The sequence below is a fragment of the Phodopus roborovskii genome, unplaced genomic scaffold (assembly GCF_943737965.1).
Source record: "Phodopus roborovskii unplaced genomic scaffold, PHOROB, whole genome shotgun sequence".
In the NCBI taxonomy this organism is placed as follows: domain Eukaryota; kingdom Metazoa; phylum Chordata; class Mammalia; order Rodentia; family Cricetidae; genus Phodopus; species Phodopus roborovskii.
In genome coordinates, this window is record NW_026126470.1 from 18,112,507 (window position 1) to 18,124,091 (window position 11,585).

The following is an 11,585-nucleotide window of genomic DNA, read 5'->3' on the forward strand; positions in this document are numbered from 1 at the left end:
CAAACAGAGAAATGGAAGGAGCTGTTGCTCCAAGGGGAGGCAGCTCTGTCTGGATGGATGGCATACACTGTCCCAGTGGACATTAAACCATCAACATGATCTTCTGTGAGCTTTCTCAATCATGCAAAGGTACAAAATGCTGAGAAAATTTAATGTCTTCTTCTTCTTTCTCCTCCCCCTCCTCCTCCTTCGTCTTCATTTTTTAAGAGAAGTAAAGATGAGAGTTTCAAATTATCTTGAGCAAGGAAACCCCTAGAGAAAAGTGAGGTTTGTTTTCCTAAAAAAAAAGGAGGGGGGAGCTAAGATGGAGAAAAAGTATTTGCTATAAACATTCGAAGTTGGATCATACAAGTAAAAGCTTCAAACTAGAAGATTAAAATGAGCAACAGAGCGTCTTCTATGGTGTCACAAAAATCTCAGGTAACATGATTACTGCCCAAACAGCTTTACTTGCAAATGTTCATTGCAATGAGTTGTTGGTCTGGTTCGAGGCCTGTGGTTTCTAGTACACCATCAAATACTGGACCCTCACTGAAAGTCCTCTTAGATATCCACTCTGCTATGGCCCAAGTCATGGGAACCCTGTGGCTGTCTGTCATTCTGTACGATTGATTACTTCACATGCTCCAGCAGGTCACTGATGGGGTAGACGTTGGGGATCAGCTCTCCTGTGCCCATACCACCACCACCACCGCTGAATCTTCCTTCCTTCCTTTCTCTCTCTCTTCCTCCTCCTCTTCCTTTTCTGCCTTTTTTTTTTATTATTATTATTTTAATGGTACTGGGAATAGAACTCACAACTCACAGAGCCTTTTAAATGTTAGGCAAGTGCTCTACCATGGTGCCATGGTGGTGTGTTCTCTCTGCCTGTGCTTCTGGGGGTGGGTGCTGAAACTCTCAATGCTCCTGTTTCCCTAATGCTGGGTTTCATGAATGTGCTGCCACATTTGGCTTTGATGGCAAATCCTTTTTTTTTTCTTCTGTTTCTGAGCCAGGATCTTACTATGTATCTCAGGCTGGCCTACTTAACTTTTGATTCTCCTGCTTCTGCCTCCCATGTGCTGTAATTAAAGATATATGCATGTTCAGTGACACTCCAAACAAACAAACAACTGTTCACATTCCTGAGAATGTGTAGGTGCTAGGCAACCGAGTTGCATCTTCATCTCCAGCAAAACTAATTTTCTAGCCCATTTGGTGGTACACCTTTGTAATTGCAATACTTGGTCCGCTGAGACAGGGTTATGAGTTCCAGGCTTCAGCCCACAAGCTGGGAAGGGAAGTTGACAGTGCTCTGAAAGGGGATTGTGTGGATATCTTAGTATCAGTGCACTCAATACAAAGTCACCACAGACCCAGAACTCTGTTGCTCTGAACGCAAACTCCATATCACCGTGCTGTCATGAATGGTCACAGGGCCATGTGCCCGGGCAATAGCAGAAGCTTAGTCCCAGGTATGTGTTTCTTTCCACAGATGTGAGCAGAGGTTTGAGCATCACTACTCCTGAACAGAGTATCGAAAAGGCTAAAGGAGAAACTGCTTATCTACCATGCAAGTTTACACTTAGTCCCGAAGACCAGGGACCACTGGACATCGAGTGGCTGCTGTCTCCATCTGATAACCAGAAGGTGGACCAAGTGGTGAGTTTGATCAGTGCCGGCCACTGCACACGTCAGTGCCGATGTTGGGCGTGCCTTGGCATAGACCGGGTGTAGTGGGGTAGGAGGAAGCCCCCAGCCGCTCAGGTGTGTGAGGTTGACACCCCCAAGCAGATAGTGGCTATGTGAAGAGTGAAGTAAGTGAAGGGTACTTCAAGGACCAAGGGAAGCTTCTGCAAGTCTGGATGTGCATATGAGGGGCCAAGGAGGGAACAGAGGCAGACGGAAGTGTACACGGTATCTGGGACTTTGATAGAAGAAGATAGAAGATAATAATGTACTGTAAGAAAGATGTACCATATTATCGCTAGAGCCTATTTTCCATATTTCCTCAAGTTAAATAAGAAGGGAATGGCATCTCTTTTTTGTTGTTTTACTTTTTATTTATTTGTATGCCTGTGCGCCTGTGAGTGCTGTATCGGTGAGCCGGTGGAGGTTAGAGGCAGCTTTCCGCCATGTGGACCCCTGGGGTTGAAGTCAGGTTCTCCTTCTCAGTGATAAGCTCCTTTTCCTAGCACACAAAATGATCAAAAGGCGTGGGGGTGGGGAGCAACAACAAAACCCCTAACATGCTTACTTACAAGCTTAGGATTCACTTTATTTAGAATGTTATGTGGTAATGTCATCTGACAGGTTTCATTCAAAAGCTGTTAGGCCAGAGGTAAGAAAGTAGTTCAAGATTTTATGGGGGTTTGGTGATACAAGGATTGATAAGAGCTGACCGTGGCGGTGTACACTTCCCATTTTCCTGCTCAGAGGCCGAGGCAGAAGACAGACTGCGCTCCACAGTGTGACCACTTTCCAAAAAAAAAAAAAAACAATTTTACTTACTGTCCAAATAAGAGGGAAGTGGTTATTTTACAACTGGAAATGAAATTCTTCCATGTAATGATTGGATTAGTGCAGCCGGGAAATGAGTTGTTTTGATAAATTTGTGAAGGAAGGCAGAAGAACGTGCCGTAGTTGTCAGTGACAAGGGCTATGGATTTACCTCTGCCCCAATCCTTTGACCAGAAGCGTCTGTTTCCGAAGCAAAAGGAGCCCCAACAAAGAGTTGTCTCATTGACTCTCATCGTCCCAGATACCCGGTGGCTGTGTCCACTCTAACCCCCCCCCCCAACACCCCCCCCCCCCAGTCTCTGAGTGAGGATGTCTGCACTTTGAACACACATTTCTAATGGAGGCTCGACACTCCCTTCCCTCGTCCTGCTCAGCATTCTGAACCTGTGATTAACCCAGGAGAGCATGGGCCTTCAGTCCTTCTGAGTTACAGGAGAAGGTGAAGTCTGTGATGAATTGTATGTAGAGACGGGCTGACAAGGCGTGCCCCGAGCCTGTCAGTTCATGCAAGGAGGGTCTCAAATCTTCCAAGCTAAGAACGAAGCAGAAAACTGTGATAGGGGCTCTTGGTCTGAAGTGGCCGTTTCTGGATTAAAATTCCAGCTTCATATTTAATGCACGGTAAAAGCGGATGAAAGGGAAGATGGCAGGTAAGGAGAGATCTCCGGAGAAGAGAATTCTAGCTATATCATATGTTAGCTGCACTAAGTTAGAGGTAACTTAGCAGGTAGACAGGGCTGGAGAAGTGCCTAGTCTAATCTCTGTGTGACACTTTACTATGTACCACATCCTGGCCAAGCTTTAGTTATATAGCCATGCTCGTTTCGGCAGGAAGAACATCTTCTGAGAATATCAACGTCAGATTTTACAACCATTTGAACCTCATAGAACGCACAGACGTAAGATGACTGGGAAGTAGTCATGCTGCCACACCGTAGTCTCCATACTCAGGGGTTGACAGACATCTGTATGCAGCACGTGACTCTTCATACTTGTTTAAGCTTTAAAAATGGCTCTGTAGTGTACGCACGGTTATGCTTATGAAAGTGAGGAAACAGGCTCAGAGATGTGAAGGAACGAGGCCAATGCCATCTAGCTAGTAGTTGGGATTTGAGCCCAGACCTCTGCAGTTCTCACACCCGTGTTTTTGTTATCATTTGCGTTGTCCTTCCGTCTCCCATGTTCCATAAATCCATTTCCTCATAAGTCTGATAAGGGGGGGGGGCGGTCATATGCCCCAGCTACCTCTTAGAAGAATTTAATGAAATACTGCACACAGAATTATTTGTCAGCTTGGAAGGAATATAGAAGCATTAGTCTTAGTCTCATACTGTTCCCCGCAGGACTGGCTTATAGCTTAACGAGGACCGGTAGTTTCTTAGTATAAATGTTACAAGGGGACAATCCCACCATCCTTGCCACGTTGCAAGAAATCAGCAAAGACATGTAAAATTGCCTGGTAAATGCTAGTTGTCCCCCCCCCCGCCCCCTTTTTTTTAAGCCAGTCATAGGAAAGCAGTATCTGTGTGGTGCTTCTTAAAACACAAATGGGATGGGTGTGTCATGTCTTTTGAAGTAGAGTTGGTTGAACTCTATAGCTTTTCACAGGTCGAGTGAAAAACTTGTATAGGGAGGAAGACAGAGTGTCTTGTTTATGGGCTCATGAATGTTGACTGATGTCGACGTTGGTCAGTGGGTGTGGCCTGACTAAGGAGCAAGGAAATGGCTAGTGTATTCAGGCCCAGAGCTGGCAGCTTCAGCTGCTCTGTGTGTTTACTCAGCAATCTGATCTTGAGTGTGACCTGGAGTTGGGCAGTTAGCAGACATCCAAAAGGAGTCAAACACAGAGGCGCTCAGGAAAAAGATATCCTTGAGATCTTTTCTAGTTGTCCCGCACATAATTAATATCTTCGACAAGAAGTCTGTGTAGATTATGGTTGTGTTTGTGGGTGGGGTTTTTTGTTTGTTTTTTTTCCCAGCCACGGTAGGGCATATGATGTAATCCTACTCCGCTTTGGTGTCCCCTTCTGAAATGAAGCATGATGCCAGAGCTCAGTCCCTTTTGATTCTCCTGCTTTCTCATCCTGTGTTTGGTTAGATAGCTGGTGTTTCAGAATACATTTTTCTGTTTTTGCATTTTACATCAATGTTGGGGAAAAGGTATTCATGTGTGTCATTTTCCCCCATACTGCTCAAATAAGAATCTTATGTGTAGAGGGCCCAGCTATGGCCCTGTTGTTTGAGTTTGGTTCTACTCTTTGCCCTTGAGTCTCAGGGCAAGAACAAGGGATTGTACTGGGAAGTATGGACAGTTGGGAAACGAGGTAGTTTTTTTTTTTTTTTTTTTTTTTTTTTTGTTATCTCCTTGTTTTATTTTGCTTTTTGTTTTAGATTATTTTGTATTCTGGAGACAAAATTTATGATAACTACTATCCAGATCTGAAAGGACGAGTACATTTTACGAGTAATGATGTCACGTCTGGCGATGCGTCTATAAATGTAACGAATCTGCAGTTATCTGATATTGGCACATATCAGTGCAAAGTGAAGAAAGCTCCTGGGGTTGCAAATAAGAAATTTCTGCTGACAGTTCTTGGTAAGTTATCATTCCTTGTGTCAATGGGGGTTCCATGGGTACAGGGAAAGTGGCTACAGCATGTAGTATCAGCATCTATGGAAGACAAAGCTGGTTTAATGACAAAGTGATATCGCTGGATAGCAGAAAACAGACTTAGTCCATATATATATATATATATTTTTTTTTTTTGAATGGAGAAAGGAAGAGGTCTGCCTACTTGTGAAAGTAAATGAAAAGGTCTTAGGCAATGGAAGTAGAACCCTAATATGGTTTGAATATGTAGTGACCAAAACTCATTGAGACTTAGAAAGTGGGTGGATCTTTTAGGTAAGCCTCCATTGTCGTGAAGGGATCTGTGTAGTTTCATTGATGCTAGATCAGTTACAGAGAAGGCAGATTGTCACACTTCTTTGACCCCTTCAGGGCTCTCTCTTCAAATGCCAGTTTTGCTTTGGTCATGAGAGGTCCTCACTGGAAACCAAGCAGATACAGTTGACATCATCTTCTTGGAGGACCTCGAGGATTACAAGATAAATTTCCTTACCTTTAGGTATTTTGTTATAGCAATAGAAAACAAAGACAAACAAAAACCAGACTAAACCAGGGGTTAACCTTAACTGCTATAAGATTTTGTTTTATTTTGTTTTTTTGGTTACTGTTGTTTTATCTTCAGAAATTTCCCTGAGAATTAGTTGAAACTTGTCATTTCCTTTGACTTCATCCTATCCCTTTGAAACATAAAAGATTTAGTTATCATTAAGCCTAAGATATTTTTCAGTTTTAAAGTGCTTATGTTTAAACCTTTAATTTCATAAGGATAGATGAAGTTTCTATTATTAATTACTTAGAGTTATTGTATTTTTAAAGATTTGTTTTATTTTCAAGTATGTCTATGTGGATGTCTGTGTGTGGGTATGCATGTGTGTTCTAGTGCCCATGCAGGCCAGAGGGTCAGAGCCCCATGGAGTTGGAGTCATGCGCAGTGAGGAACTGTCAGATGTGGGTGCTGGGAATTGAATTTGGGTCCTCTGCAAGAGCTTTAATGAGTACTTGTTGGCATCCACGGAGCCATCTGTCCTCAAATTGCTGGAGTATTTCAGTTGGAGGTGATGTACTATGGTAGAAGGGATTGGAATAAGGATGGAGGTGTTATTTCCCTCCTTGCAATCACTGTTTTTATTCTTCAGTTGAGGGAATTAGATGGTTGCTGGGATGTCTTGTAACTCTCGTTGCATAGCTACACGAGAGATGTGTCAACTTCTTAGTAGGCTGTCAAAGACTGCAGAGGCTAGTCATTCATCCTTAGAAAGTTAAATAATGTGTACAATTAATCTCTTCAACTTGGGAGGTGCCGAAAGCCTATAACTCAAATATATCTCTAAAACTTCTTGTGGTAGACTGGATACTCAGTGTGTATTGACCTCCATCAAGTAAAACACAGCTGTCAGCTGTTGTATGTTAGTAATTTCCCTGCCTTGGCACTCAAAAGTCTTATGTTCAGGGAGACACACTTTTTGTAGGAAAAGTTGATTACTAGAATTACTCAAGATAATCTTGGGAATAAATACATAAGAGATTTAGGGTAGGATGAGTAAGTTTTCTGGCCACAGCCTCTGCTAAAGCGTGCCTGTATGAGCAGACAGGGACTAGGCGCTGTCCATTGCATTCCAATGGCAACTGCTGAGGTTGTCTTAGTTGCTGGTACTGACTTGGCACCCGAGGGGTTCTGATCTTAAAGACATGCCATCTTAAATGGCTCTAGTTAAAAGGATTTCCTATGATGTGAAAGCGAACCTGAATAAGGTTCCAGAGAAGGGAATGTGGCATCATTGGAAATGCTAGTTGTGTTTATATCATGTAAACATGGACTCTTTTATGTTCGTCAGTTGCATAAGCCGCTGACAGTTTCTTCAAACCAGAGGTCTGAACTCTTACTCAGATCTGATGCGGATGCTACCTTCTTCCAGCACCATCCTGGAAGTACTGAGTTCAGATAAATTGTCGAGCATTTCATACTGGTGTTCATATTCTTCATAATGTGATGGACAGCTGGCTATCAAAAATTGGGGAAGGGTACATTGGGAAGAAGTGGCATTTGCATTTCTATTCTCAGAGTGACTGTGGACAGGCATGCCTTCTGTAGGTGGAACAACACGATGGCAATTTGGCTAAGCACACTTGCGGTAGCAGTAGGAATGAATGGCCGTTAAAATTTAGTGTGGATAAGTGTTCCAGTGCTCACGTTTATTCGTAACAGGTGAGATGAGGAAAACTCAACGTACAACCGAAGGCACACGAGAATCAACTTAGACTGAGGAAAATCAACAGCTCCGGCACTTGTCAGACAGGAATGGCAGATGGTTAAGCCAACCACAGCCTTTGCAGCAAACATTGTTCTTCCCAAAAGCAAAATGAAAAGAATGACGTAGTGTTTGGCCAGCATTGCTCCCAGCCCGACCCTGCCCTACCCTACCCCTCTTCACTAGGATACTCACCGTTAATGGACCCTCCCTCCTGACATGACCCACTCCATGTTTAGTCTCCACTCTCCTGCTCTCTCCTCAGAAACAGCTGCCTGGGAGCTGGTGTCTGCTTTTTTCAGAGCATCCCCAAAATCCTTTATAGGTTTTTGCCTCTTGTAGCAGCATTCTATACTTCCCTGGCTGTTGATTCTGATTTCGCAGACAGCGCGCTTGCTCCTGGTGCTCTCGGCTAAGGAGGTTTTACAGTTGTCTGTCCCCAGACTATAAAGGTCATCAGTAGCTGAATGGGAAGTCACACTTGTGTTGTGCTGGTGCAGTAGAAGGGTAATCAGCATTTCATGAAGGCGACTTCTCATATACACAACATGGTTTACTCTAAAAAACTTAATGGAATAGAAGACCAAAAATATTCATAACATTCTTCATTACAGTCATGATTCCAGAGGGAGGAAAGATCTATGCTATGTGATAGAAATCTGACCAGCTAGCCAGATTTAGAAGTAAGGCTGTCGCATGGCTGCTTGCTTAGTGGATGTACAGTCAGTCTTTTTTTTTATTCCTGGGTTTCATACCTTCACAATGAACCGATCATGGATCAAAAACTATTTGGAGACATTTATGTACAGACTTTTAGTGATTTTTTTTTTTTCCAGCCAGTCATACTCCTTATAACAACTAAGTATTATTTACATTGTAATAAGATTTATGAGCAATCTATAGGTAATTGAATGTCTTAAACAGGAGTAGGTTTAGTGAAAACTATTTCATTTTATGTAAAACAGTTGAGAGTCCTCATATTTTTATACCCATATGGTCCTGAAACCAGTTACCGACTAGAGTACTATACAAAGATTATATAAACACATTTGACTAAGATATTAATTTGACTTCATAAATGCCATGCTTCAAGGAGACGCAGAACGGCGCAATGCCAAACTATTAGGCCAGAGTTGGGGTGCGGTGAAGATAATGAGATTAGTTTTTACTCTACACCGCTGCTCAGAAGTCTGAAAGATAACCTCCAATTTACTTTTTATGATGCTGCTGTCTGAGTGGACTTGAATTCATGTAATACCTAACGTTAAATGGTCTGTGCTGCACTAAAGTGGATTGTCCCAATTATCAGCGTTATTAATAAGTGCCCAGCTTGTCCAGTAACGACACCTAGAGAGCTGTGATTTGGCACATACTCACAGATGGATGCATTTCAAGGACAGAGACTACTAGGTAAGGAATGGAAGGTAGCTCCTGGGAGCATCATCACCCAGCCTCGTCGCCATGCTTTTTTTGACTTGTGGCTACGGAATGGAATGGCCATGCACTGAGCTGCATTTGAGATGTCGCCAAACTATGCCATGGCTGCTTGCCTGAGCTCATTGCCTGTTTGTGTTGGATACAGCTGCATAAACTGGTGTTGACAGCATATCATTCTTTGTTCTCTTGTGCTTTGCAAGCCCGGCAGTGGCTGATAAAGGAGTCAGTGGCTATGCATCATACTTTGTTCTTAAGTAATCCCTTAGAAAAACAAATCCCACTCTCTTAGGTAAAGCGGTGACTTGTTTCCTTTTTGTTCAGTTAAGCCTTCGGGTACGAGATGTTTTGTGGATGGATCTGAAGAGATTGGAAATGACTTCAAATTAAAATGTGAACCCAAAGAAGGTTCACTTCCATTGCGATATGAATGGCAGAAATTGTCAGACTCCCAGAAGATGCCTACTCCATGGTTAGCAGGTACTGCCCCCCGACACAGAATGGTACCCAGGGGCCACTGATTGATACGGATTTAAACCTAGGAGTGTTTGTATGTGTATGTTACATTTTAAATTCCCTGATCTATGTAGAACGATCCAAATCACCATGAATGTCATTCATTGTTTTATGATCACAACCAAGTGTTCTCAAAGAAGAAATATTTCTAAAAGATTTCACCTTTAGTATATTGTAATTAGTTATTTTGCCAGATCTTTTTAATGTTGAGTAATGTTCAAGGTGTCAAATTAGTGGCAAAGCAATCAGTGGGGTCATGGTTGTTCTGCCTGGGTTCTTACTATGTTACAGTAACTTACCCACGCAAGTATAAACCAAACAACCTATGTGAAGCGACATGAGTTACAAATTGGCCAAATGTAATCACGCTTAGGATAATATAACTGCTACCTAGTGGACCAGCCATCTTGCTTTAGCCGAGGCTGTGACTGAGGGGTTGTGGTAACTGTGAGCTTGCTTGTAGAGCCTGCAGGCTCTGACTGCATGAATCTGGAATGTGCGTCTGGCTCTCTCAGTGTGTTTGTATCCGACACTGGATGCCTTCTGCTTGTCAAACTTCTGTAAGTCTTATTATCTTTATTAAAAATGGAGAGTAATTGTACATCCTGTAAAAACATAATTGCTTCCCCACCCTTACCTCTTTTTCCATAGAAATGACTTCACCAGTTATATCTGTGAAAAATGCCAGTTCTGAGTATTCTGGAACATACAGTTGCACAGTCCAAAATAGAGTGGGCTCTGACCAGTGTATGCTGCGTCTGGACGTCGTCCCTCGTGAGTGGTTTCTTTCATCTGCTTTGCTTCTGCTAGAATCTCATGGCCTCGTTTAATTTAGTCAGTGAGGGCGTATTGAAGGCAAGGATACCATGCTCACTTTGGTTAGGACGCTGTGGGTATTTACTGTCTCTTCTAGTTCATGCAGAAGAAAAGACATGTCACTCTAGCAATAAGACCATCATTTGTGTAACTGAAAGTTGTCAAATCAGCTTCAGTACACTATTTAGCCAATAAAGGAGGAGGAGCTTATGACACTTTTGTGTGCCAATCAAGATAGCCTTGACTCAAATTACATCAGTTTTCTAGATTTGGTGATACGACATTCAAAAAAGTATTTTTTTAAACATATTTTGTCTTTCTTGCTAGACAAAAGCCTTGCTGATCAGTCTTTTGAAAGGTACTACATGCAGTGAGAGGCGTCTATCTCTATATGCTGTACTTTTTCAGTAGTAGGCCATGTGTGTGGGTTTTCTTCTTCTTACTGATCCTGTTGAAATCTTATTCCAGCTTCAAACCGAGCTGGGACAATTGCAGGGGCTATCATAGGGACGCTGCTGGCTCTTGTGTTCATTGGTGCCATCCTCTTCTGCTGTCACAGAAAACGCAGAGAAGAGAAGTATGAGAAGGAAGTTCATCACGATATCAGGTAATTAAGTGAAAGTAGATTTGACAGGTATGTAGCCAGCGTTTGTAAGTGTCAGTTCTGGAAGCCTTCAAACGGACAGTATTACGAAAACTGGGTACAAACTTTGGCTCCTCCCTTCATTCAAATCATTTCCCGGCATTCATGTTCCCACCACCCTTCCCATTTCCTTATTTTGAGAATTACGCAAAATGGTTGTCTCAAGAACACCCGAGGCTTCGTATGGAAAGACTTGTTTGTCGTTAGCGGCGTGGGTAGTTGTGGGACTGGGAATGCAGTTTTTCCTCTTGAGAAAGTCTCACCAAGTTGCCCAAACTGACATTGAACTCCTAACCCTTGTGCTCCAGTCTCCTGCCACACATGGCTTATTTTCTTAAATATTCTAAACTGGTAGGTTTTAATTAGGATTGTACACATGACTTAAATGGATTAACAACCTGGAAATTGCTGTTGGGTCTGGAGGTTGGAAACTGTAGCACTTGTTTTTTTAAGATGAACCTAAGGTGATCAGATTTCTGTTCCACCTGGTCCCGCCGTCCTTTAGTTCCAAATAAACATACAGAGACTTATATAAATTATAAACTGTTTGGCCTTTTGCTCAGGCTTATTACTGGCTAGCTCTCTCTTAATTATTATTAACCCATAACAATTAATCTGTGTATCTCCACATGGCCTTACCAGAGAATGCCCGGGCCTCCTACCTTTCCTGGTAGCTACATGGCGCCTCCTTAATTCCACCTACTACCTTTTTCTATCCCTGTTTTGATTTCCCACCTGGCTAAATCCTACCTGTCTATTGGCTGAAACAACTTTATTCATCAACCAATAAGAGAAACAT

At 42.6% G+C, this 11,585-nt stretch overlaps 1 protein-coding gene across 2 annotated transcripts in view; it reads left to right on the top strand.

The window, feature by feature from the left end:
• Positions 1 to 11,585, top strand: part of Cxadr (CXADR Ig-like cell adhesion molecule) — a 46,419-nt gene that overhangs the window by 20,751 nt on the left and 14,083 nt on the right. For both annotated transcript variants that reach the window (XM_051191775.1, XM_051191774.1), the window contains exons 2-6: positions 1,475 to 1,641; positions 4,891 to 5,095; positions 9,136 to 9,291; positions 9,979 to 10,101; positions 10,612 to 10,750. In XM_051191775.1, the coding sequence (XP_051047732.1) occupies positions 1,475 to 1,641; positions 4,891 to 5,095; positions 9,136 to 9,291; positions 9,979 to 10,101; positions 10,612 to 10,750 (790 nt within the window). The remainder of the gene's footprint in view (positions 1 to 1,474; positions 1,642 to 4,890; positions 5,096 to 9,135; positions 9,292 to 9,978; positions 10,102 to 10,611; positions 10,751 to 11,585) is intronic.